General features: G+C 42.7%; 2 protein-coding genes across 21 annotated transcripts in view; one reads left to right on the forward strand and one right to left on the reverse strand.

The window, feature by feature from the left end:
- The window catches only part of CTNND1 (catenin delta 1), a 53,913-nt gene extending 35,169 nt beyond the window's left edge, over positions 1-18,744 (reverse strand). For 10 of the 19 annotated variants that reach the window (XR_007403678.1, XM_035701825.2, XM_025452261.3 and 7 more), the window contains exon 1: positions 12,255-12,553. The gene's annotated coding sequence lies outside the window, so the exon portion shown is untranslated. Of the gene's footprint in view, positions 1-11,332; positions 11,411-12,254; positions 12,555-18,557 lie in introns of those variants that run through there. The other 9 variants (XR_007403679.1, XM_025452266.3, XM_035701826.2 and 6 more) reach the window with 5 other exon arrangements.
- An 850-nt stretch (positions 18,745-19,594) lies between these two features.
- On the forward strand, positions 19,595-27,583 carry BTBD18 (BTB domain containing 18). 2 transcript variants are annotated; one of them, XM_035701831.2, is made up of 5 exons: positions 19,595-19,992; positions 20,164-20,278; positions 20,409-20,561; positions 21,150-21,314; positions 24,964-27,583. In XM_035701831.2, the coding sequence occupies exons 4-5, from the start codon at positions 21,191-21,193 to the stop codon at positions 27,024-27,026; spliced, it is 2,187 nt and encodes a 728-aa protein (XP_035557724.2). In that variant the 5' UTR covers positions 19,595-19,992; positions 20,164-20,278; positions 20,409-20,561; positions 21,150-21,190; the 3' UTR covers positions 27,027-27,583. The 2 variants fall into 2 exon arrangements, with proteins under 2 accessions (XP_035557724.2, XP_025308052.3); XM_025452267.3 differs by having other exon boundaries at positions 20,409-20,526.
- Positions 27,584-27,722: the final 139 nt, after the last annotated feature.

The following is a 27,722-nucleotide window of genomic DNA, read 5'->3' on the forward strand; positions in this document are numbered from 1 at the left end:
TTCAAAAGAGGAAAGAAGGGAACGTAGATGTTTCCACACTTGAACAATGATGGTAACCTGATTCCCAAGGCATGATGAGTAGCTAGTGAAAAGTATTAACATGATCATCCCCTCCCCCACCCATATTAGAAGTTGGCCAGAGCTAGCCAAGGAGGAAGGGAAGGAAGCCAGCACTTCCTTTTCAGACAGGAAGTAACATTGGCCCTTCCTGTCGAGTTTTAAACAAATTGTCCAGCTGAGTTTCAATGAGAACATCCTCTCCCAAATCTGTTCCACAATTTCAAAATGGAGAAGGGAAGTGGAGATATCGTCTGAGTTTCCCTCCCTCATAAGACGAAGTCCTCCATACCATACTAAGTGCTGGGCATACCCTCCATCAGGCAGTGAGATCTGTAATTCCTACATGATACAGGCTACAGAGGTAGACAACTTCAAATTCCCACCACATCTACTACTATGAACTATTCTTCTCTATTTTTTTTTAGATTTTTTAAAAATTTTTATTTAAAATTTAAAAGACAGAGAGGCAGACACAAGCAGAAGGAGCAGGCTCTACGGGAGCCCGATGGGGGACTCAATCCTAGGACCCCAGGATCACGCCCTGAGCTGAAAGCAGATGCTCAACCACTGTGCCACCCAAGCGTCCCTCTTTTCTACTTTTATTTTTTTTAAGATTTTATTTATTTATTCATGGGAGACACACACACACACACACACACACACAGACAGAGAGAGAGAGAGACAGAAGCAATCTCCATAGGGATTGCTGACCTGGGGAGGGAGCCTGACCTGGGACTCGATCCCAGGTCTCCAGGATCAAGCCCTGGGCTGAAGGTGGCGCTAAACCGCTGAGCCACCGGGGCTGCCCTCTTTTCTACTTTTAATACTAATTTAAATAACCACCCACCTGAGGAATCACATAGATATGTGGCTTAACTCAAATGTTCAGGTTTCATCATCCTCAGATCTGGGTGATCAGAATCACCTGGAAAGCTTTTTAAAAAAATAGAATCTCTTGGGGCGCCTGGCTGGCTGTCTGGGGAGCGAGTGACTCTTGATCTTGGGGTCATGAGTTCAAGCTTCACATTGGGTATAGAGATTACTTAAATAATTAAGTTTTATAAAAGAATTAAAAATACAATAAAAAATACAATCTCCCAAAGCTACCTCCTCATCCCCCATACCTCAATTTCTAAACGGAATGTCTGGGAATTCATGCTTTTAAAAGCTCTCAAAGTGTTGGGAACCACTGTACTAACCTATCCCTAGTACAGTGGTTATCTGACCAGCACACTCCTCTAGCAGGAAGGACACTGGTTATCAAATACTATGTTGGGCCTATTACTGTCCATCAGACAGCTCAGATCATTATTGCAGGCTGGATTAGAGCTCTTGGAAAGCACAGATTTATATATATGGGTGGCCGGAATGACACAGTCCTAAATTCTATACTCTAGACTCAGAACCTAAAAGAATTATCTCATTTTTTTTGGAATCCTGAGCTGCTACATTGGAGAATATTCCTATTTACATTGCAGACTGGACAACCCTGATTATTTTTAAAACAACTCAGTTCAACTGTCCTCCAAAAAAACAAAGAACTGTGCTAACATTTTTAAAGACTCATTCCATATCTCATCCCAAAAGAAGTCCAAAATCCAAATCTAACATTCACAACCGTAGATAATTCTAAGCCAGTTGACAATACTGATTCAAGGGTTACATCTGACACTTATTCAAGCAAAAGTCACTTTAACTTCTGGTTTGAGTAAGAGTAAGTAGCAAAATGTTTTTAAAAGAGCCATAAAGAGAAATATTTCCACAAGAAGCATGTCTCACTGAAGATTTTGAAAAGAAGAATGCCACTGAAAAACATACTTTCAAGACGACTACAAACATGGTGTGCCTGGGTGGCTCAGCCAGTTAAGCACCTGACTCTTGGTTTCAGTTCAGGTCATGATCTCTGAGTTGTGGGCTCCAGCCCTGTATGGGGCTCTGCTCTCAGTGGGGAGTCAGCTTGAGATTCTTTCTCTCTCCCTCTGCCCTTCCCCATTCATGTGTTCATGAGCATGCTGGCTCACTCTCTTTCTCAAATAAATAAATCTTAAAAAAAAAAAAAAAAAAGGCAACTGCAAACATCTGTGAATGTTGAAGTAATACACATCAACCAGTTATTTAAAGCAACTTCAAAATTAGGGGAATCTGTGATCGCCTAGAGTATTTCCTATGCAAGATGACACAGTTGACCAAAGGAGAAGAGGATGGTAAGGAAATAAATGTTTCCTGATTGAGGTCATCTCCCAAGGATGATATTAAGTAACAGGATGACAGCTAGATAGGTATAATTAAGGAGAAGGACAGAGGGTAACAAGGTCAAGTTGCAGAGCTAAACTCCAAACAACAGAGAGAAAGGGAGAACAGATTCTTTCACTGAAGGACAGGACTAGTTAAACCAGATTATCTTGAGAGGGAAAGTTAAGAATGGGTGATTCAAGACACAAATACTCTGGAAATCGACTACCCTTTTACTTTCCCATATGTAGTTACCATAGAATATCAATCCCATATGTAGTTACCATAGAATATCAATCACTAAATAGTTGGTGGTTATTCCTCAATCCCACCAAAGTCAACCAGGCCAAGTGGCTCAGTATATTCTTTAATAACCTTCAATGCTTAAACATACATATGGAAAGGGAAAATAGTGCAAAACAGAAATCCATTATGGTGACCTATAACATGGCCCCTGAAGCCATTAAACACCAATGATTAGGGCTTTTGGGAAGCAGGAGCTTCTTGGTCAAATGAGCAAAAGGGAAAGCAACAGATAAGTGGGATAGGCATATTTGATAAACCAAAGCAACAAATGTACTCAAAAGGAAACTGTACCAGATCTAGGCTGTCACTTCTTCTATTCATAGAACATTGACTATGTAGGTAAAGAAGGTAGAGAACTATATTTCTCTAGGGAAGAAATTTTTTTATCTCACTTCCCAAACACATACAAGCTTATTCTTAGTTACCCTACTATTATATTCTCCAAGACAAGGGTCATCAACCTATGCAGAATCCACTACTCTGCAAATTATGTGCTGACTATACTCACACATAACTCCTGCAATGGGACAAAGATGGAGGCTGGATCAGGTACTGCCTCAGCTCTTTACAGAGAACACACAAAAAATCATTAACAGCCGTTGTCTCTGGGGTCTGAAGTGAGGAGATGACACTTTTTTGCCTGTACATGATGAGGTCCCATGTTAAATTATCCCCTCTTCTCCCCAACACATATCCATTGAACCTCTCTGAGTAGGTCTATGTCTGTGTCTCCCCCTATCTCTCTTGCTCACTGGTAACAGAGAGGCTGTCCCCAACTACTCTCTATATTTTTAAGAACTTCATTCCTACCCCTGTACTACTTAGTCACCACTCTAAGTGTTCTGCTTTTTTTTTTCCCAGTAGTATCACAAACTCTGGTGTACTATGCATTTACTTATTTATTCTCCATCTCTTCCAACTAAAATATAAACCCTGTGAGATCTACCTGGTGGTATATGGTTATATTGCAGTGAGTGGCATACAGCAGGCTCTCAAATTTATTTTAAGATTTTTTTTTTTTTTTTTTAATTCATAGAGACAGAGAGAGAGGCAGAGACAAAGGCAGAGGGAGAAGCAGGCATCATACAGAGAGCCTGACGTGACCCTCTCCAGGGTCTCCAGGATCACGCCCTGGGCTGCAGGCGGTGCTAAACCACTGTACCACCGGGGCTGCCCTCAAATTTCTTTTAAATGAATGAAGATGTTTCACTTTTCCAATGAAAACAAAGTTAAATCTTAGAAAAATAAGTCAACTTTGTTCATTTTTCTTTCTATACTTTTTTTTTTTTGCACACAAAGGTTTATTCATTACATCTTGTTAGAAGATTTAAAAGATATTCTTCTATTGTTACAACTAAATATTTGGAGTAAAGAAATCCTGCCCCTCCCCTGCAAAAAAAGTTTCTAGCTATAAAGTTCTATACCAAGAGAGTGACATACACATGCAAAAAAATTCACCCTTTAATCTTTTTTTGATTTTTAATTTTTAAAAGTAATCTCCACACCCACCATAGGGCTCAAACCTACAACCCCAAGATCAAGAACCGCATGCTCCACCCACTGAGCCAGGCAGGCACCCTGACACTTCACTTTCAATTAATATGTTAGGTTATATATGTCTTCTGAGCCTTATGGATGGTTGCAAAACAGATATTTTTACATATATATTAAGAGCTCACGTAAGGTAGTAAGATAACAGAATGGGGCAAAGAAAGAATGGTGTCGTATTTTCTTAAAATAGCCTAAGGCGGCAATTTTTAGAAATAAAAATAGGAAAGAGTAGAAAGATTCTTAACTTACTGCTGGGAGCCCTCTTTCTGAAAGACCTGTGATGATAATTATAGAAATGTACTTAATGATATCTTTCATTTCCATTTAATGTAACTTTCTATACTTTTTTCCTAATTGTGATCTTAGACCCATCTGCTGGGGTCTCCTGTAGCCTGACCTTCAGCAGGGTACACATTCAAATGGCTAACTCTGCCCTGGTTTACTAAGTAGTCAATGGACAGCAGAACAGCAGAGAGGTTACAAAACTTCCTCCATTCCAACACAGAAACACAGTGGAAACAAATCAGATTGGCACCAATTTCTCCTTTAAAACAGACTACTCTATTTTAAAGGTGTGCTGAATATACACCAGCCACTTTGTTTCAATGAGATTCACTTCACTTGCAAAGAAATGGAAACTGTGGGTGCTTTGATGAAAGTATTGAAAAGTTGACCTAGTTTCTATTACAATGTCTTATGTCCTCAACCATCAGAATATATTTTGGTTTCTTAAAATATAAGCTCCCTAAAACAAAAATCTTTTCATGCCACAAAGCAACCTCTCAATGTGCTACTACATTCCAATACAGAACAATGCAGGAAGCATACACACAAAACTGGTAATTTACTCTTGGAAAAGTACATTTCTTTTGCCCTACTGTCCAGTGAACCAAAATGAGTAATTGATTGGTATATGTGCATGAAATCTGAAAATCAAAGATAAAAAATAATCTGAATTACTAGAAGAGATCTTCTTGAATCACAATTTATCTTAATCTGGATCTAACTGAAATAAAGCACAAGCAGTATCCTAATACTTGTACCTTTAGCACATAAGTACAATTTATTCTATGATAAGAACCAGAAACTTCTTTCTTATGAAGTGTTAGCAAGGCAAAGCAATGCCCATGAAGACCACCAATCTCAAAAGAAAAGACAGGGGACACCATAAATCAGGAAAGCAAACAAAAAGGAGAAAATGTAGAAACAGCAGTAGACAGGAATGCGGGTTTAAAAAAAAAAAAAAACGTAAAGAGCTGGGTGGGGAGTTGTGTTGGAAGGCTACGGAGTGCCAAACAGAAATTAGTTTAAATACTATTCAGAACACCAGTTTCATGGGTCGGTATGACGAGAAGGAAAACCTTCAGCTAACAGAAACCTTGAAGTTTCCAGGCAAGGCTGCATCTAACACATACACATTTCCCCAGGCCACAGTTTGCCTTTTCCACATACAAGAGCAAATCTCTTTCTTAGAAGCACACTTCTCATAGGAAGCAAAATTTCTACACGCCCCAGTTTTACAAATGTCCATTGGGTTGAAAATAGAGAATGGTGTTTCCTGAACATAAAAGAGGGAAGTTTATTTCAAGAAAAGGGATAGTAAAAGCCTGCCTTCATTTCTATGTAGTTTCCTGTACAACCATTCATAGCTGAATATTATCCTACAAAATCCTGGTTGGACAACACTTCAAGGTAAAGAATCTGGTCCAAAGTCAAAAACAATAAGGCCAAACAAAGCTTTCCCAGTCCATTCTCTGCAAAATTAAATAAAGTTTACCCTTGGATGCTACAGCTCTGTCTCTTGTAGATAGAAAACATGAGAGAAACCTTTTCAGTGGCTTTTTCTCTAAAGTCTCCAAGTCTCTGAAGAAATTACTGTAAGATATTCAAGTTTTGCCACCTGTTTCTCTTCCCCCACTGATGCCTCACTGTACTTTATTAAAAGTTATCCATCGGGGCGCCTGGGTGACTCAGTTGGTTAAGCATCTGCCTTCAGTTCAGGTCATGATCCTGGGGTCCTAGGATCCAGGTCCCAAAGCTGTCCCCTGCTCAGCAGAGAGCCTGCTTCTCCCTCTCCATTTGCCACTGCCCCTGCTTGTACACATGCACTCTGTCAAATAAACTAAAATCTTTAAAAATTAAAAAAAAAAAAGTTATCCATCCCTATATTTTGGACAGCTCTGCCCAAATAACTCCCCAAACTTGCCTATGCTTAGACACTTTTTTCCCCCATTAAAAAAAAAGTTAGCTTGGGGCATCTGGTTGGCTCAGTTGGTAGAGCATGCAAGATCTCGGGGCTTTCAGTTCAAGCCCCACTTTGGATATAAAGATTACTTAAAAATAAAATCTTAGGAAAAAAAATAAAAATAAAAAATAAAATAAAATCTTAGGGACACCTGGATGGCTTAGCAGTTGAGCTCTGCTTTCCGCTCAAGGCGTGATTCTGGAGTTCAGGGATGGAGTCCCATATCAGGCTCCCTCAGGGGAGCCTGCTTCTCCCTCTGCCTAGGTCTCTGCCTCTCTCTCTCCCATGAATAAATAAAATCTTTAAAAAATATAAAATGAAATAAAATTTTAGGGGCACCTAGGTAGGTGCTGCCAGTTAAGCATCCAACTCTTGGTTTCAGCTCAGGTTGTGATCTGAGGGTCCTGAGATGGAGCCCCACACTGGGCTTCCTGCTCAATGAGAAGTCTTTTTAAGACACCCTCTCCCTCTGCGCCTCCCTGCCACACACACTCTCTCTCTCTAATAAATACATTTTTAAAAATAAAAATTAAAAAATTAAAAAAAAAAGTTAGATTACTCATCCAGGAAGCCCATTTATTCCCTAATATAAACATCTGTATCACAGAAAATAAGGTTTTAAGAGAACTTAAAAGGGCATTTAGTCCAACAGACAAATGATATTTGAACTTATTTAAAGCATCCATCCTAACAGCAAAAATTTACAAGGCATTATCATAAGCACCATTCTGTAAATTTTACATATATTAAATCACTTAAGCATCACAACAGTTCTATGAGATGGATAAATACTGCCCTCATTTTACCAATAGAAACCAAGGCATAGAGTGGTCAAACAGTTTGCCCAATGTTATATGCTAGTAGGTGGCAGAGCAAGAGTTGAACCTGAGTAGACTAACCCAGGGATCCATGCTCTTAACCACTATGCTACCCTGCCTCTCCATATCTGTGGAATTCTTAGACTGGAAATTCTCTTTTCAGTCAGCATATTAATAAAAATCAGAATAATAGCACATTTGCAGCAAAAGGTTAACTACTGATATCTGGGTGACTAAAGGATACACAGGAGTTCTTGTGCTATTCTTGGAAATCTCCTCTAGGTTTGAAGTTTTTCTCAAAATTAAAAATTTGAAATTTCTTTTATCATCATATAATGGGATATCTTTTATAAAAGTAATGACCAAATTACCTGTTGGCCAGCAAAGGCGGCTTTAAGAAGACAATCCTTATAATGTTCCCACTAAATGCCTGATCTGAATTGCCCACAAAACTTCAGTCAGACTGCAGGACTCACTGGAGAGGAAATGGACCTAAAAGTGGGGGGGAACACTGTCCCTGAGCCACAACACTAAATGTGGGCTCCATTGTCAATGCTCAATATTTAATAACAAATAACACGTAATTCCAAATAGAAAAGGGGGCACATTTCCTCCCAAAAATACATTATACTATATAACCAAATACAAATCTATCCATACCCTTGTTTTCCCCTTATTAGTGCTAACCATAATATCAGTTCTTCCCTCCTCGCTAGGTCTCTGCCAGGCTGTATCAATGCTCTCCACTGGAAACCTTGCAGACAGCTGCACTTAGGCAGAGCGATCCCTATTTCAGCTTTTCGTGGCATCTGAATCCTTGTGGAATGGAAGAGAACATGAAATCACATACTGATAACCTACACATCATTCCGTTAGGCAAGTTCCTGGTTACTATGGTTCTAAATTACCATGAAAATTAACTTGGGGACGCCTGGGTGGCTCAGTGGTTTAGCACCTGCCTTTGGCTCAGGGCATGATCTTGGGATCGAGTCCCGCATCGGGCTCCCTGGACCCAGAATCGAGTCCCACATCGGGCTCCCTCAATCCGGGATCAAGTCCTGCATTGGGCTCCCTGTGAGGAGCCTGCTTCTCCCTCTGCCTTTGTCTCTGCCTCTCTCTCTGTGTCTCTCATGAATAAATAAATCTTTAAAGAAAGGAAAGAAAGAAAATTAATTTGGGTTCTTAAATTCATAAACTTCCCAATACACTTGGTGAACAAAATCTCCTGAAGTTTCAAGCCAGAAGCACCGATTAAAAAAACAAACAAACAAACCAAAAAAAGCAATGATATCCAAACATATTTCTTTGGAATACTGATGCTCAAAACTACCATCTCAAGTTTTTTATGTTTTTATTTACTAGTATAAAAACCATTCATTTCCAACATGTCTGACAGCAATACTTCGCTGCTGCTGCCCTAGTAAATTCTAGGTAAGCAGGGCCTCTCCCCTAGACAACGGCTATACTTAAGGTTTGAGTGGTTGAAGTTAACAGTTGCCTAGATTATGAAATATTAGGACCCTTACCTTTTATACTGTTCTTTGGACAGTTTGCCCAGAAAATATAATTTTTTTAAGTAAAATTTTAAACCTTCAATTATTTCCAGAAACCTTACTTAAAAATGAGAGAAAGGTCGAAACTTCATTCTACAGAAGTTTCTAAATCATACTGTGATTTCATTAATCTAGTTTGTATTGCTTCCTATCTCAACTTCCTTTCAGCCTTCCCCACAAAAGTCCCTCAGTGATTCCCATCAAGTGCCTTATTTAACCAAGGCTTACTGACACCTAGGTATATACCAGACACTGATAAGTGCTAAGAGGACACAGAAGTTAACATAGCATCTACACTTAAACAGCTCACAGTCTAGAAATAGAGACAAAAATAAGTAGACAATTTTAACACAGTGCAATAAATATTATTTGGGCTACTGTTACAAGCCTCTCCCTGCAAGTTGGCAAGATCATTCCAAACCACATGCTTGACAATCGTCTGAAGAAGAAATTTCACTGATAATCAAAGTTGGAGGCATTTCCGGTAAGCTTAAGATATCAGGACAGCAGCGATGAGCATATGGGAAGATCCCTGTTTTAAAGACACATAATATCCATTCTAACATATTCAGCTCCCTATGGGATTTATGGAAAATGGATTTCTTACATATATTATCCCAACATGCAGGGGGTTGGAAATCTAAGTGGGGACTGGCCCTCTGCAAAATTAAACACTCCTGCCTCTAGCAAGTGCTCATTTTAGTTCTAGTTCTTGTTTCTGTTCTCTCTGGAGAACGGTAGTATATTAGTGGTTAAGTCCATGGACTTTGTAGTTAGTCAGACGAGGATTTAATCCTGGCCTTGGCCATTTACAGGCAGTGAGATTTTCAGCAAACCTCAGCTTCTCTGAGGCTCACATTCCTTTAAAAAAAAAAAAAAAAAAAAAAAAACAGTTGTGGGAAATTAAGTAAATAGTTCATGCAAAATGCTTAGCATGCAGTAAAAAAAACAACAAGGGGGTGGTGGGGAGAGAGGGCTGGAAGTAACAGGGGACCATCACGTACTAAAATAGAAAGCAATAAATTATACAGAGCTAATCATTTTGTTATTCCAATTGAATAGTGATCTATGCTTAATTTATTTGCATCCATCCTGTCTCACCCATCCCTAGAGAGCAACTACCTCATAAACCTAAGGCTGAATTGCAATTACTCGGAGGTTTTTTTTTTTTAAAAAAAAAACGTCTCCAATAGTCTCAATTTTTATACTGAGAGAACATACCTAGTCCCTGTGACTCTCCATAATTTGGAACCCTAAGAAAGGCACTAGAACTCTAACCACCCAAAAGAGACACCCACCTGGAATACACAGACGGTACCTTAGTCATATAACAAAGAAACCAACAGAATATAGGAGTCAAACAAAAAAAGAAAAATCTGTACAACTCATACTTGTCATTGTTTACCCCAAAACCAAAATGAGGAGCAAAACAAAACAAAAAAGATTTACTTATTTGCACCCCTTATATTTCCTGAAAGAACTAGTAGAGGTGAGGTAAAAGACAGATCTTCCATCTTATCAACCAAAAGGCTCTATAGTACACACCAGTCAAAACAAAGCCTCAGTCGTGGAAATAGTCCTGGACGCTAGTTACTAGGATGCTCACTGCAGCTACACAAAGCCCAGTATTTAAAGCTGGACCCAAATCACCATCACTCAGTCATCCAGAACCTATTTTCAAACTGCCTTTGTACTCCTTCTTCGGATTCCCTCATCCCTCCCCCTAAAGGTTGAGTAGGAAACCGACACTCTGGCAGCAACATGACCAACCCTTCAAAGATCCACCAAGAAACCTCCCCTAGGATGGAGTCAAGGCAGAGAAAATGTTGGAAAGAAAATTTGGAAAATATTAAATGAGAGCTACAACCCGACAGATTGTACACATTGTGTCTTTTCTTTTTAACTGCACTTGCTATAATTATGAGATCCAGACATCAAAATTTTACTGTAGCCCTCACATAGATTATATTAAAAGAAGGAACAAAGTAGGAACAAAGTTGTTTCCTCTGAAGCCACAACCTCACAAGGATGAAATCATCTTTCAAGAAATACTCTCATTCTGGAAAAGAAATTCAAGGAAGTGTTGTGGTCTAAAAGCGGGGCGGGGCGGGGGGGGCATAAAACCAGAGGATTATTAAAGATACATACCAGTTTCAAGCTAAAGAGCAGCTTATCTATTAAGGCCCATCTTGTTACAATCAGGGCAATATCTATTCCAACTATAATTTTCAGACCAAATTTCAGCACATTTTTTAAAGAGAGAAAGAAGGGAACACTCAGTTTTCAGATACTGATGAGTTGGCTATATAATTATCTACAAACAGTACTTTTGCAAGAATGTATTTTGCAAAAACAAAATCAGAACAAATCTTAAGATTAAATATGTGAAAGCAGGCATGGGCCTTCAGCTCTTACAGATTTCTGATTTCACGGCAAATTAGCCAAACAAAAAAACTCACCTCCAAGAAACAACTTTCAGTTGGTTTAAAAATAAGAATTCCTGTTATGCTTTCTCAAATGCATTCTAAACACTCAAGTTTGCTTTGAGTATTTTCTCTTAGCCTCACCTGATTTAATCCACGGCCCTTTCAGAGGGCACAAAGCTGAAAATATTTCCAGGTGCGCTGCCACTTTATTCAGGTGAACTGAAAAAGCATGTTTAGAATTTCCTTATCCCTTGAAGCACAGAAACCAAACGTTACGGTACTTGCAAACTAAACCTACAACACCTCCACAAATCTCTGCCGTCATAGGTAGTCTTAGGAAGGAAGGAATAGCTGTTTGGTTAACATGGATCCATTCGTTTTCTTTTATAAAGCGAAGCAGGGAGGCTACCTCTAGCAGAAGGAGGCTCCCACCCACCGCACCTGGAAAAGTAAAAGAGGGATCCACCCAGGAACAGCAGGGCTGAAACTGATCTGGGCCGTTCAAACTCTCTGAGGGGGAAAAAAACACCATTTAAAGCTGCACAGCTCACTGCAACTTTCCACTTCCACAAATCTAATGATAACGGGGGGTTAAAAAAAAGTTTTAAGCATATGAAGAGCCATCTGTATAACCATCTTCTGACCCGGACAAATTCCTTTCCCAACCCACACGCAACATGCCACAAAAACGAACTTTTGGTTCGGGCTCTGAAAATAGAAGTTTGTTAGCTTAACACCAGAAAAAATATAAAATCAGAGAACACACCAAAATGTAAATTTACATGTAAATGTAAATTTGCTCTCACCCCTTTGAATCTATTCATCTCCCTATGTTAGAGAGACCTAGAAGTTTGTTACTGGGTCTTGAATACTTTTTAAGATAATAAAATACCCAAATTCCCCAAAGTAAGTAGAAAGAAAAAATAATTGCTTAAAAGTCACCCGTCAGCAGAGCAGATTTTCTCGTTTTTAACTTCCCTCTGGTTACCGTAAGGCAAAAATTCGACTTGGCTTCTCCTCCTTTACCCGTCTGTACCACATTTTTTTTTAAAAAGGCACACACCTCAAATGTGGACTTCTAAAAATCAGTCCTTTAAGAAAGAAACCCAAGGCTTCGTCAATGTGCTGAGAAAGACAAATCCAGCAAGGTACTTGATTTTTCGCCACCTCTTCCTCCTTTCAGGATCTTTCCTGCTCTTCTTTCTCTCTCTCTCCCTCTCTCTCAGTATCTCTCTCTCTCTCTCTCTCTCTCTCTCTCTCTCTCTTTTTTTTTTTTTTCTCTCAGATCCAACACCTAAAATGGAAGTTGCACCCAGCCAAAGGCTAGGGAGCCTGGGTGGTGACAAACTGATCTAGCAGCCCTACCCCCTCGCTTTCCTAAGTGATGTCAGCCCCTGAGAACTTCCAATAGGAACCAGGCATAAATCAGGGAGCTGATTTTATCCAATAGGAAACTTTATTATAGGAAATTAAAAAAAATAAAAAAGGAGAGAGGAGGAGAGAAAGAGACAGGGGGAAGTTTTATATATATATTTATATTTAAAGTGGAGACTACACAATCTCGGAGGAATTGCTGCAGAGCTCTGGGGGGGGGGGGGCAAAAGAACAAGGGATTTTTAGGATGGCACGCCTAAGCTTCAGTTCTCTTTGATGGTGGGGTTCTTGCTCTCTCTCTCCCCTCCTTTCCCGGTAGGGAAATAAGAGAAGAGGTGATTTTATTTGCCTGCTCTATGGTGTGTTGCTTTCAACCCCAAAGCATTTTCCCAAAAGAAGATAGGAAGAAAAGGAGAGAAAAATCCTAGAAATAGGACTTCTATGTATTGATTGGGTTGGTAGGAATAACTCAGGTAAACTATCGATTTCATTGTTTTGGTTTAAGTGCATTAGAGCCAATGAGAAAAAATAAATACCTGGACTTAACAGTTTTTAGTGTCTATACTTTAGAAGGAGGCTGAAGCCATGGGGTGTTGAGGAAAATCACTGCCTTCACATTTGATCCCAAATCAAAATAATGTGGTTTGAGGGGGAAAATAAATGGAATTCAATAAGCAAGCAATATATATATTTAGAGATAACATCATGTGTAAGAAAAAACAAGTCTCATGTTAGGAAAATTTGGTTTCTTTGTGCACTTCAGCTCAAGATGATCCAGTTCATAATTCTCTTTTTTACATTTAACCCAAGTAAAGGATTATAGGTGTTCTTCTCCTGAGTTAAGAATTATCCTTATTTTCTCACACTGTTATGCCATGAAGGACAGAGATGGGTTTTTTTGTTTGTTTGTTTTTGTTTTTTACAGGCTTGACAAAGGCTAGTAATTTCTGGTCATTCAGCGGTTACTAAACAAAGATGATAATGATAAATTGAAAATTTCCTTTTTCTTTCTCACCAAAAAAATCTAAATTCTATCCGGTACAATGCTGCAAAATGAATCTTCATAAAGTTTTCATAATCTAGAATAATGATTAAGAGCACAGGTTCTGCAGTCAGTCTGCCTGGCTTCAAACCTTCCTCCTCTGCAAGGACACTTAAGTAAAGGTATTACTATGTGACCTTAGACAAATTATATAACCTCTCTGGGTCTCTGTTTCCTTAATGGTAAAATGGGGATAATGACTATATTCCTCTCACAGAACTTTTTGGACAATTAAAATACACATGAAGTTCTTAAAACAATGTACAGCACTTGGCTAGAAACTCACTAAGAATGAGTTACTATTACTTCTATGTACCCTGCCCCCAAACTTTCAGTGGCTCACCAATGCCCCATAATAACAAACAATGGCGGAGCATCTATCATGTAAAAGGCACTTTGTGCTCATTATCTCTAACTTCTAAAATAACATCATGGAGGTATTACTACTACCATTTCACAAATGAGGAAATCGAGGCTCAACAAAGTGAAGAAACTTGCCTGAGATCATCTGGCTAAAATGTGAACCCCTCATGGATCTGACTCCAAAGCCCAAGCTTCTTCTATCACCTTACATTGTTGTGGCCAGGATAAAAGCCAAGTTCCTCATTAGCTTTCAAGGTGCTACATTTATTCATTTAATACATTAAAGTCACACTTACTAACCATAATCTGACCTTTCCTTATCTAAACTAGAATTCCACTCCTCCTAGCATGATGAGCCCTTCTAATCAGGCTGATCCAGTCATTATGCACCTCTTCATACTCTGTCTACAGGCTCACAGACCCTCATATTGGTTTTATGTGGCCAAAAAAAGGACTTCTCTCAAAAAGGCATCACAGCACTTGTTTGATGGGCTTTAAACAAACTAGACTGGGAAATGAATACATTTAACAGAGAAATGAACAATCTAGGAATCTTCTCCTACTATCTTATCACACCTTCTACCTCTACTTTCCATCTAATATTCCTGTCCTCGAGGCATAGCATGTTCGAAAGCCAAAGATAATTGCCAAAGGAAAACAACCAGCACAAGAAATGTTTGGGGAGGGATCCCTGGGTGGGTCAGCGGTTTGACCCCTGCCTTCCGCCTAGGGCGTGATCCTGGGGTCCCGGGATCGAGTCCCGCGTCAGGCTCCCGACATGGAGCCTGCTTCTCCCTCTGCCTGTGTCTCTGCCTCTCTCTCTCTCTCTCTCTCTCTCATGAATAAATAAATAAAATCTTTAGGAGAAGAAAAAAGAAATGTTTGGGGGAAAAAAAAGCAGAAAGAAATGTCTGTTGATCCATCAATTCTTTGAGCCACATTTAAGAATATTATCTTCTAGAGATAAATTGGTCTTCTTTCTTTCACATCATCTCTAAAAACTTGCAAGTATTTTGCCTTCCTTTTGTATGTGCTTTCCTGTCTCCCTCACCAGAAGATAAGCTCCATGAAGACATGAATGGTATCTTTCTAGATCATGGTGTATCCCCAGAGCTCAGCCTAATGTCTCACATTTAGCAACAGATGGATGAGTGAATGAAGTCTCTTGGCTTACTAGTTATGTAATCCTGGGTAAGTCATTTATATTAATGAATTTTAAATAAAGTGATATGCAAATCAAAAAAGATAACTCAGGGAGCACCTGGCTGGCTCAGTTGGTAGAGCATTTGACTCTTAATCTCAGGGTCGTGAGTTCAAGCCCCACATTGGGTGTAGAGCCTACTTTAAAAAAGGGTGGGGGAACACCTGGGTGGCTCAGTAGTTGAGCGTCTGCCTTTGGCTCAGGTCAGGTCATGATCCTGGGCTCCGGGGATCGAGTCTCACATCAGGCTCCCCACAAGAAACCTGCTTCTCCCTCTGCCTCTCTCTCTCTCTCTGTGTGTCTCTCATGAATAAATTAATAAAATCTTAAAAAAAAAAAAAAAAAGAAAAAAAAACTCAGTGGTGAAAAAGTTGTTAAAATTTAAATCTATCTGAAACAGCTCTCTCCAAATAAAGCATCACAAAGATTAACACTCAGTAAGGGGAAAAATTTTTTATACTCAGGTGACCAAAAGTAAAAAGATAGGTTCCACTTGGGTTATTTTGAGCACCTACAGTGAACCAGGTCCTCTTCTAGATGTCAAATATAATAAGTAGACAAGTTCCCTGCTCTCAGAAAGCTTACATTCTAGTGGAGGGAGAGAGATTAATAAATAAGATGTCAAATGAGGGACGCCTGGGTGGCTCGCGGTTTGGCGCCACCTTCAGCCCAGGGTGTGATCCTGGAGACCTGGGATCAAGTCCCACGTTGGGCCCCCTGCGTGGAGCCTGCTTCTCCCTCTGCCTATGTCTCTGCCTTTCTCTCTGTGTGTCTCTCATGAATAAATAATATCTTAAAAAAATAAAAAAGATGTCAGATGGAACACTAAGCAGAGATTTAAAATGGACTGATGAGAATGACTTGTGGCTTGTGCTATATTGGATGTCAAGGACAAACTCTCCAGAGACTTTGGCATTTAAGTTGAAATATGAATGGGAAGAAGCAGCCAACATAGGAATATAGGAGCAATGGTAACTACTAATGCCAAAGCCCCCAAGTGTGAGGCTGAAACTTGTGGGATCCAGCACAGTATCAAAATGAGGGAGGGAATGGTAGAAATATGAAGAATTCCACAGGTTAGAGATTTGATTAAACTATTCTCAGGTAGAAGGAAGTCTGTGAGTGTTTTCAACAGCAGAGTGACATGATCTAACTCAGATTTTGAAAAGATCTTAGATGACAAATGGATAAAAGAGGGCGCAAGGGTGAAAGCAAGGAAATTAGTTTGAAGGTCAAGTTGCAGTAATATGGAGTTAACTACAGTAGTAGCAGTAAAAATAGAGAGAAGTCAACAGATTAAGGATATGTTTAGAGATATAAGGTGGGGGAGAGAGAGAGGCAGAGACACAGGCAGAGGGAGAAGCAGGCCCCATGCCAGGAGCCCGATGTGGGACTCGATCCTGGCTCTCCAGGATCAATCACACCCTGGGCTGAAGGCAGCACTAAACCGCTGAGCCACCCAAGGATCCCCAATAAGGTGTTTTTTTATTTCAAGGTGGGTTTTTTTTCTTTCCTGTTTTTTTTTTTTTTAAGATTTATTTATTCGTAAGAGACACAGAGAGAGAGAGAGAGAGAGAGGCAGAGACATGGGCAGAGGGAGAAGCAGGCTCCCTGCGGGGAGCCCAATGGGGACCCCATCCCAGGACCTCAGAATCATGACCTGAGCCAAAGACAGACCCTGAACCACCAAGCCACCCAGGCGTCCCTTCTTTGATTTTGTTTTGTTTTTAACAAACGGAATGAATGTTACATTCAGTGCTCAGTTTTCAACTCTCAAACTTTATCTCCCCTCCAACATCCATCACATGCTTAACATACAAAGATACGATAAAATAGTAAAAAATTAGGGAAGAGTTGGGAAATAATATTGAATTCAAAAAAGAAAAAAAAAGAAATATTAAAAATAAAGTAATAAAATAAAAATAAAAGAAATATTAAAATTATCATGTAGGGCTGAGTGCTGTGCTGTCTCCACTCCTAAAATAGCCAAAACCATAAATGCCAAGGAGAAGAAACGGGGGAAAAAAAAAATCAACTTCAAAAAGCACTGGCTATCCATACAAAGGAAGACAAAATATTTTTACTCGTTTCTACCCTCTGGTGGCTACACATTACCATCGAATGTTGTCATTTTTAAAGCCCTTGGTAGGATGGCCATTTATCTTCCCCTTTAGAAATTCCACTATCACAAGATTTATCTAAATGGTGTTGAATTAAAAAAAAAAAAAAAGAAAAGGGGAGCACCTGGGTGGCTCAGATGGTTAAGCACCTGCCTTCAGCTCAGGTCATGATCTCCAGGTCCTGGGATCAAGCCCCACATCCGGCTCCCTGTTCAGCAGGGAGTCTGCTTCTCCCTCTCCCTCTCTATCTCCTCCTGCTTGTGCTCTCTGTCATTCTCTCAAATGAATAAATTAAAAATCTTAAAGAAAAGAAAAGAAGAAAAGAAAGAAAAGAAAGAAAAGAAAAGAAAAGAAAGAAAAGAAAAGAAAAGAAAAGAAAAGAAAAGAAAAGAGAAAAGAAAAGAAAAGAAAAGAAAAGAAAGAAAAGAAAAGAAAAGAAAAGAAAGAAAAGAAAAGAAAAGAAAAGAAAAGAAGGGTCTCTGGGTGGCTCAGGGTGTGATTCCAGGATCCGACACTGAGTTCCGCATCGGGCTCCCTGCGAGGAACCTGCTTCTCCCTCTGCCTGTGTCTCTGCCTCTCTCTCTCTCTGTGTCTCTCATGAATAAATAAATAAAAGCTTTTTTAAAAAAGAAAGAATGAATGAAAGAAAGAAACCAAGAAGTGAGTCCTCTCTATTTCTTGAAAATTAATATAATCCTAATAACAATAAATTCATGGGGGGGATATAATATTTCTATTTTTCTTATGACAGATGCCATAAACACTGCTCTGCCTTTTTTTTTTTTGCTTGCGTGTGTCCTCCTTCTGCTTTTACGTCCTTTCACAAACTGCTTCCCCTTCAAAACATTAACTGCAGCCGAAAATGTCTTCTGCTCCTTGATCTTTTTTCCACGTTGAGAACAGAAGCCTAGAAAATTATTACCTGACTTGGAAATGCACCCCGCCTCCCATATTTAAGTCAACCTTCTCAAATTCTTTAAAAATAATTTATTACAGTGACGCCTGGGTGGCTGAGCGGTTGAGCGTCTGCCTTAGGCTCAGGTCGTGATCCGGGGGTCCTGGGATCGAGTCCCACATTGGGGTCCCCGCAGGGAGCCTGCTCCTCCCTCTGCCTGTGTCTCTGCCCCTCTCTGGATGTCGCTCATGAATAAATAAAATATCTTAAAAACATAGTTAATTGTAGTATCATCGACATACCCCTCAAAGCCTCTTGGAAAAGACGTTAGATACCAACAGAGACCTATTTGAGCGCATTGCACTGCTCACCTCAGCACTCTGGTCCGTTCTGTGCAGGTTCCCCTTCTCCCGAGCGTCTTCGGCTCTGCCTCCCGTTGGCCTCAGTGGCAGCTGCCCCGCTTTAGTTCACCGCACTCCATCCCCGGTGGCTTTGGCCTTGACCATCTTCGTCTAGAGAGCCGTGGCGGGGCATCTCACGGGAGCCAGGCCCCAGGTCCTAACACATACAACGGGTAAGAACCAATGTCCGGGTTCATTGTCATGTCATGTGGGCTGACATTCTCTCTAAATGTTTAATCCTGAAATCACTTACTTTTTTTTTTTTTTTTTTAACCTCACCCCTGAAAATAGTTGTTTCCAGTCAGGAAGTGCACTAACTAGATCATCCCTGGAAGGACACCGGAGGCCGCTCCGCACGGGAAGTACTGCAACCCCCTCGGTCACGCCCGGTCTCGGAGATTTAGGGGGGACTGGAATCTCTGAAATGCCTACACCCAGGCACTAACCCCAAGGCCTCGCTGGCGAACATCCGTAGCCTGAGGAGCTTTCGAGAGCGGAGAGGCCCGACCGAGGCGCAAGGGGAGCCCCCCGGGGAGCCTGGAGCGCTCTCACAGGCCAGGGCCACTTACTGGCAGCCTCCTCAAAGGGAAGGCAGTGGTGTCCTGCAGCCGCCCGGGAGCCCGCCCTACGGGGCATCCTCGCCCGCTTCTCACCGGGGTTTCGTCGGGCGCCGAGGGAGAGGGCAGCCCCGGGAGGACCCGTCCCGGCAGGCCCGCCCGCCCGCCTACCTCTCGCAGCCCGTCTTAGCGCGGCCTTCAAGTCGCTCGAGACTTAGCCTCCCGCCCAAAGTGCTGCGGCCCCTGTGATTGGCCGTCCGACGAGCCTTCGGCCAATGGGGATGACGTGTTCGGGCAGACGTCAGCAGGGGGGGCTGGGGGAGGAGGAAGGACGTCGGGCCCCGCGACGCGCCGTGCGCGAGGACGGCGGCGCGAGCTGTGTGGCGCGGGCCGCGTGGCCTCAGGCCCTCGCTGTCACCGCCTCCCGGTGCAGGCGGCTGGCGGGGCCCGCGGCGGTACGAGGGCGCCAGGGGGTGGCTGCAAAGCCCGTGCGGCCTCGGCTGGTGGTGCCCGCGAGCCCTGAATTCGGGCCTCCGGGGTCCCCACGCTCCATTCCCAGAAACCTTCGCGCCGAGAGGTCTCTCTTGAAAGGAGTTGGGCCGGGGCGCCCGGAGCGTGCGGGACGGGACGCCCAGCATTGCAGGGCCTGCCCTGAAGCCCAGCTTTCTCCGCCAGCCCCGATTCCTCGGCTCTGGACGGGGAGACCCTCAGGCCGTTGGCCCACCTGCGCTGCTTTGCTAAACCTCCCCGCGCGAGGCTGGGCTTGGGGAGGAAGCAAGGCAGGCTGGGCAGAGGACCCAAGCACCGAGAGGTCGCCAAGCGCAGCTCCGACTGCACAGCTCGTCCAGGTCGGGTCTCGGGGCCAGGCCGGCTGCTGGTGGGTTGGGAAGCTTCCCCGGAGCCTATGTGTGGGGCCTCGCGAGAGCCATCCTCTGCCCCCACCCCCCCTTCTCTGGCTGAAATTGGAATTGAGCCTACCCTTTCTTCATTAACCTTTCCATTCTCTTCTTTCCTGATAGTTTGACGGGAGCTGTTCAGATCCTCGGTGCCACCTGACAGAAAACTGCATGTCAGGAAAGGAACAGCAGCTGTGCGGGGAGTGTGGGGGTTTCAGTGCAAAAAGCTGGAAACACAGTAAGCCTGAATTCAGAATATGTGGCTTGTATCAGGAAGGGTAGAGTGCCCAACTATCCCCGCTCCGTCGTTAGCCAGGTCGTGAACCAGTGTGACCAACCTAAAGGCCAAATCGTTTGCTAATTTCCAGGCTGCACTAGGCTCACTTTGGTCAAGAACATCTGAAGCAAGAGTGGCAGCGTCCTTATTTCTGAGAGACTTTCCCACCCGGTCCTGCAGCTGTTTTCTCTACTGTGCACCCTCTGCTGGTTAGTGTGATAAGAGTGAGCTCAAAGAAAAGGAGGTGTGTACAACCTCCTAGAGAATTTTCTATTCAGTATTGTTTTCTTTAAAAGTGTGAAATTGAGGATGGTACCTGTGGAACTCAGAAGTGTGTTGTTGCCCAGGGAGAGAATATGGGTTGTCAGCACTGTAGGCGTTGAGTTTCAGTGGGAACGTGAATGAAGGAGGTGTAAGGGTAACAATAGCTACCGCTTTAGAAGTGGTAGTTATTATATGCCAGGCACTTCTAGTGCTAAGCAGTTTTACCTGCATTGACTCACTTAATCTTTAAAACAGCCCTACCAGGTAAGTACTGTTATCATTACTATTTCATAGGTGAGAAAAGCGAGACTCAGAAAAGATAGGTCATTTGCCTGAAATTATACAGCTAAGCTAATAGCAGAGCAGAGATTCAAATCTACACTTGCTTCTGAGCTCCCACATGGAACAACTATGATGTTCTTTCTTGAGAGACCCTTGGCATACTTTCTGGACTTAGGTAACTCACCTTGTGGCTATTCTCTGATCTCACAAGATTTTCCTATCATTTCAAAGACGAAAAACAAATTAGGTACAGTAATTCTTCTGAAATATACTTTCTCATCCACAGGAATCTGATCTGTGAAAACCTAGAAGGTTTCAGAGACTAACATGTGCTCTCCTGCAAGTTCCAAAATCCTATACAGGAACCCCCGGTTTCTCCGGTTAGCTTTTCTGCAGCTGCATCACCAGCAACAGACTGGTGTGTTCTGTGATGTCCTTCTGCAGGCAGAAGGTAAGACATAATTGAAAAGTCACTATAGAATACTCACTATAGAATAAGATAAAATGAGTTCAGGGCCAGGGAGTAGAGGACAAAACCAAGAAAATGTATTATCCCCCTTGAGCACTTTAAGTTATTCGGTAGAGAGCTGTTTGTTTCTAGGATAGTTGCTGTTTCCAAGAGTGAAAATGAGACTGCTCTTTTTCTCTTAAAAACTGGAAATAGGGGATCCCTGGGTAGCTCAGCAGTTTAGCGCCCGCCTTTGGCCCAGGGCGTGATCCTGGAGTCCTGGGATCGAGTACCGCATCGGGCTCCCGTCATGGAGCCTGCATCTCCCTCCTCCTGTGTCTCTGCCTCTCTCTCTCTCTCTCTCTCTATCATAAATAAATACATCTTTTTTTAAAAAATGGAAATAAGGGATCCCTGGGTGGCTCAGCAGTTTAGCACCTTTCTTTGGCCCAGGGCGTGATCCTGGAGTCCCGGGATTGAGTTCCGCATCGGGCTCCCTGTGTGTAGCCTGCTTCTCCCTCTGCCTGTGTCTCTGCCTCTCTCTCTCTCTCTCTCTCTCTGTCTCTCATGAATAAATAAAATCTTTAAAAAAATGGAAATAACTGTAAAGTTTAGTAAGCGTAGAAATTCTGTAAAAGGTGGATAATAATAATACAACGGGATGATTGCGAAGATAGTTACCATACACCCAGCACTTAGAACAGTGTTTTTAACATACTAAGCGCAATGTAAGTTTTAGACAATACAATTACATATTTTCCTTTTTTTATCTTGCCAAGCTATTGCTTAATTTTTCTTTTCTTCAAATTGATGGTTTTTGTTGTTTGTTGTTAGACCTAAAAATACATAGTTTATTTCCACCTCTTCCCTTTAAACTTGGAACGTTCAATCAATATAGAGTCTGGTATGTATTTTTGTTGTTGTTTTTTTAAGTAGGCTTCATGCCCACAGTGGAGCTCAATGCAGAGCTTGAACTCACCACCCTGAGATCAAGACCTGAGCTGAGATCAAGAGTTGGACCCCTAAATGACTGGGTCACCCAGGCGCCCTGAGCCTGGTATCATATAAAAAGCCCAAGACTAGGAGTCAGAGTTAGTCTTCGCTTTCTTTGGTACTTAGAAACTAAGTGACAAATGGGCAGGTCCCACTTCATCCCTCTGGAGCTCACTTTCTTCATTTATAAAAGATTATGACACCCAACATCTTATAGCACTCTACAGTTCGCAGAGTACGTACAGTATATAGCCTAGTGTCTTATTTGATTCTTACAACAGCTTTGTAAGATGATATATGGTTCTAGTTCTACAGATGAGTGAATTGAGGCTTAGAGAATTAAGTGACTTGCCTGTTGGTTCTATTAGTAGAGAGTTGGGATTCATTCCTTAATTCAAAATAAGCAAACCAAAAAAAAAAGATCAATTACCTGTTGTATATTAGAATGGTGTACTAGCATGGGCAGACAGCATGTATAAAGTCCCTCCTTGTATAAAAATCATGGAAAGAGGAGACCTTGAGACAACCAGTGCATCCAAGTAACTGCAGTATAATAACATTGCAGTAAGTAAAGGCCAATATAGAAGCTCAAGAGCGGGCACCTTCCCAGATAGGAGGAGGTTGGGGGATAAGGGTTAGGGTGATTTTCTTGGAGAAAATGACCTCTTAGCTCTCTGGAGGACAAACAGAAGTAGGAGGAAGTGGGGAAATATTTTTCCCAGGCAGAGAAAATACCATGTACAGAATTTTAGATATGACCAACGATTTGTGAGTGGTTCACTATGTCTAGAGGGCAGACTCTAAGAAGTGTATTGATGAGAGATATGGCTAGAGAAATTAGCAGTGTAAGGTCTGAAGTGTTATGCAAAGTAAGTCTTGTCCTCAGAACATTGAGAAATGTATTTGTGTGTGTATATATATGTATTTTGTATATATACTTTTAAGATTTTTTATCGTAGGGGGGCCTAGGAGGCTCAGTCGGTTAAGCATCTGCCTTCACCGCCAGTCATGATCCCAGGGTCCTGGGATCGAGCCCTGCATTAGACTCCCTACTCAATGGGGAGCCTACTTCTCCCTCTCCACTCCCCCCTACTTGTATACTCTATCTAAAATAAATGAAATCTTTAAAAAATATATTTATTTTAGAGACAGTCCGTGCATGCAGGGAGGAGCAGAGGGAGAGAATCTCAAGCAGACTCCCTGCTGAGCACGGAGCCTGACGCAGGACTCAGTCCCACGACCCTGAGATCGTGACTTGAGTCAAAACCAAGAGTCGGACACTCAATGGACTGAGCCACGCAAGCGCCCCAGGAAATGTATTTAAAGGTTTTAAGAAGGTCGTAAGTAGCACTTGGGCTGCATGAGAAGAATTATTGTTGAGCACAGATAGGCCATTTTGGAATCCAAAAAAGGGAATGGTGATGTAAAACTAAAGAATTGAGATTAGAGAAAAATGCTTTATAAACAAAAAATTTACAAAACTTGGGGCAGTTAAGGGCATAGGCTCTGTAGCCAAACTGGGTCCATATCCTCTCCCTGTGACTTGCTAACCATGTAATTGTGGTAGGTGTACTACTGTTACTTAGCTATGCCACAGTTTACTCATGTGTAATAACAGCTTCTTCACAGGATTGCAGTGAAGAGTAAATGAATGAATACTGGTAAAACCCTTGCATAGTACATTAGTACATCACATGGCATGCAATAAAGGACAAGAAATAGGGGGGGGGTTGTTTTTTAAAGATTAACGTTTGAGGGTTGCCTCGCTGGCTCAGTCAGTTTAGCATGCAGCTGTTGATCTCAGGGTTTTGAGTTCGATCCCCACATTGGGTGTAGAGATTATTTAAAAATAAAAATCTTGACAAGATGACTTGTAGTTTCCAGGCTTGGGCAGGTGGGTAAAGTGGATACTTATTTTGAAGTAAGAAATGGGAGGTTTTGGGGTTAGGGAATGGAGTTCACTTTATAGAAAGGTTGATGCAGGCTGTGGCATGTTTAGTGTCTCAGGAAAGGTATCTGGGCAGAGATAGAACCTGGGAATCAACAGCAAGCCTTTGGGAATTAAGGCCATGAGACTGAAACTGACAGGAAGTGCCCATAAAGAAGGTGACTGAGGACAGATTATGCCTGGCACAGTGCTTAAGAGATGAGGAGAGAATTGAACCTTGATTGTCTACAGCCAAAGCTCATATTCTGTTACAAGCAGCTTCTATAAAAATTTTAAAACTCTCATGAGTCTAAAAAATTTTGAAACCATCCTTTGTGTCAAGCAGTGGGTATATATACCTCAGTGAGCAAGACAGATAGTCTCTGTCCTTGTAGAGCTTCACCTTAGTGAAAGCAGTAGTCACAATATAGATAGTGAAGTGCTCTGATAACTAGAGTCCTTCTCTCTGCCCAGGAGCACCTAACCTAGACTTGGGTGGGGTGGGGAAAGGCTTTCTGAAAGAAGTAATGTCTAAACTAGATTTCAAAGAATAAAAAGTGGGTTAGCTAATGACACAAGGTTCCAGGCAGACAGAAGGAACAAATTTCTCCTATTCGAACTTCCGTGAAGGAAAACAGAGAACGGGCAGCATATTTGGGAGGTAAAGACTCTGCTTAGCCAATGAACATGCCAGTTTGCATGAGATAACAAAGTGTTTGGATTTCCTTCCAGGTGAGGCAGTCCCAGCCCATTGCTGCATCCTGTCAGCCTGCAGTCCCTTCTTCACAGAGCGTCTGGAGCGGGAGAGGCCAGCTCAGGGTCGGAAGGTGGTGCTGGAGCTGGGGGGCTTGAAGATCAGGACACTGAGGAAGCTGGTGGACTTCTTATATACCTCAGAGATGGAAGTATCTCGAGAAGAAGCCCAGGATGTGCTTTCTGCTGCCCGTCAGCTCCGTGTATCTGAGCTAGAATCCCTTCAACTAGAGGGTGGGAAGTTGGTAAAGGCCCCCCAGGGCCGAAGACTGAACCGGGAGTGCTTACAGCCTCCAAGTGCTGCACCAATCTCTGCCAGGGTGGTGGCATCCAGCCGTCGACCTCGGACTCCACTCCCTGCGACCCAGACTCCTTGTCCTCTTGGGCCAGTGAGATTAAAGTCCTCGGGGAAGGAGGAGGGGCCCTTGGAGAAAAGCAACAGACAGAATGCAGAGAACTTGTCCGGCAATCTTCTGCTCAAGAAGAAGGCCAGAGCTTGCCCAATTCCACAAGAAAAGTGTTCTTCACCATCAGGCCACAGCCAGGGACCGAAAGAGAGTAAGAGTGACCCTGCCCTTGCTCCTACGGCACTTTCCCCACCCAGTATGTACCCTTCTGTGGATGAGCGGCTATTGCCCAGAAAGATCAGACTGAGTCGCTCAAAGCCATCTCCTGATATCTGTACATCTAAGCCTTCCAGCATGGTAAGCGGACCCAGCTCAGTACCCACAGTCCCTGGCCGGCGTCTTTGGCGGCAGAAGAGTATAAATAAAGTACCAGAAGACAAGGAGAAACCAGGGAGAGCTAGTCCTCTACAGAGCATCCCAAGCCCATCTGGTCTTGGAAAGACAGGTGGGAGCAAGAAGAGGAGCCCTGAAGTCAGGGCACCTAACTCAGACTCTGCAGAAGAGGGGCAGGTTGGAAGAGTGAAGCTTCGGAAAATTGTCAATGGAACATGCTGGGAGGTGGTACAAGACCCTCCCCTCAAAAACTCTCAAGATAGCCCTCAGATCCCAGAATCTCAATACCCAGAAGAGCCTGCGAGTACTCAGCCATCCTCACTTAATGAGCTGGAAACATCATCTGCTAGGGTAGACCTGTGTCAGGACTCCCCCATGTGCCCTAGGCTACAAGACATTCTGTTATCTGCTACCCACTCCCCAGACCACCCAGTGGTGAAATCCGAGTTTGGGTCCAGTCTAGAGCTGGTAGGGAAGGAACCTGGGCTGGATATTGACTGCCGAGAGCCCTATGCATTTGACACAGCCCTGCTGGGGCAGCCCTGCGAAGCTGAGGAGTACCGTATCACAAGTGCTGCTGCCACCAGTGAACTGGAAGAGATCCTAGACTTCATGCTGTGTGGCTCAGACATTGAGCCACCCATAGGGTCTCTGGAAAGTCCTGAAGCCGAGGGCTGCAGGACCCCTAGCTATCACCTGACAGAAACAGGAAAGAACTGGATTGAAGGGGAGGAATGGTGTTTGCCAGACATGGAACTCTGGCCCAGGGAGCTCTCAGGATTGGAAAAAGAACCGGTTGATGAGAACAAAGAGCCAATTGAGCCCTTTGGCCCCCTTGTCATGCACTCTGAGAACAAAGAGCCCATCGAGTCCCTTAGCCCCCTTGTCTTACCCTCTGAGGTAAGTGAAGGGGAGGTACTTTCAGTAGGAGGCTCTTGGACTCCAGATCTGGAAATTACCAGCTCCCAACCACTGGATGGTCAGAGAGAGAAGCTTCACATGGACTCTCTTGACCTTCCCCAAAGGTCCTATGAGGATCTCTCACCTCCCTGTTCAAACTGGATGGACACTAGGCCAGAAGTGTCCCTAAGTATGGATGAGGTATTATATCCTGCTCCAGAAGCAGGCAAGGAGCTACTTGGCAACTCTGAATTGTTGGACCCACTTCCTGCCAGCTCCGAAGAGGAAGAGATTGATGTGGTGGACTGGACATTAGAGGGGAGGCTGGTGCCCACTGATATTCCCTCTGTGTGGCCCGACCCTTCCTCAGAGTCAGACACAGAGATAGACATATTAACGTAGAACAGGAGTACAGGTTAGGGGCAGTGGGAGGGTGGGAAATGTTTGCTAGCAAAGGTATAATGGCAGAGGCTGGTACATGCCCTGTCCTCTTAGCAAAAGAGGCAAGTGTACTGTAGTTCTCTATGTCCTTTCCTCTCCCCTCACCCCCAAGGCTTTGGGAGCCAAGCAAAACTAGTACCATGGGTACAAAATTATGAACTTGAACCATCTTATTTCTTTGTAATCTATTTTCCAGTTAGCGATAAACAAGTGAAATTATAAACTGTGTGGTCCCCAACTCTACCGGGTCATAAAATAACCAACACCAGGTCTTCTAAGTTAGGAGGCATCTAGTCACTGCTAATTTAATAATAAATGAGAATACCCTCTGTGAAACAGAAAATGGGAAACAGTGCTGGGATGGAACAAGTGGGTAAAAGTAACAGAACGTTTTTGTATATCTAATGTGTGTGGCTTATTCAGTCCAGCATGGCAAGTCTAGCCAAATGTCTGTAGGGGCCAAAAAGACCACTTCATCATAACTTTCAAGAAGTGAGTTGAAAAAGACATGCTTTTTAGAAAATAGATTTCTACCCCCCCCCACCCCCCCCCCCAACAGTTCTGGCAAGTATTTCACATGATCTACCACAGACCCTAGGAACTCCAGGTTAATTTGTGACCTCAGAATATTAAAAACACAGGGGAGCCAATCCCACT

Source organism: Canis lupus, chromosome 18 (assembly GCF_003254725.2).
Source record: "Canis lupus dingo isolate Sandy chromosome 18, ASM325472v2, whole genome shotgun sequence".
NCBI classification, from domain to species: Eukaryota; Metazoa; Chordata; class Mammalia; order Carnivora; family Canidae; genus Canis; species Canis lupus.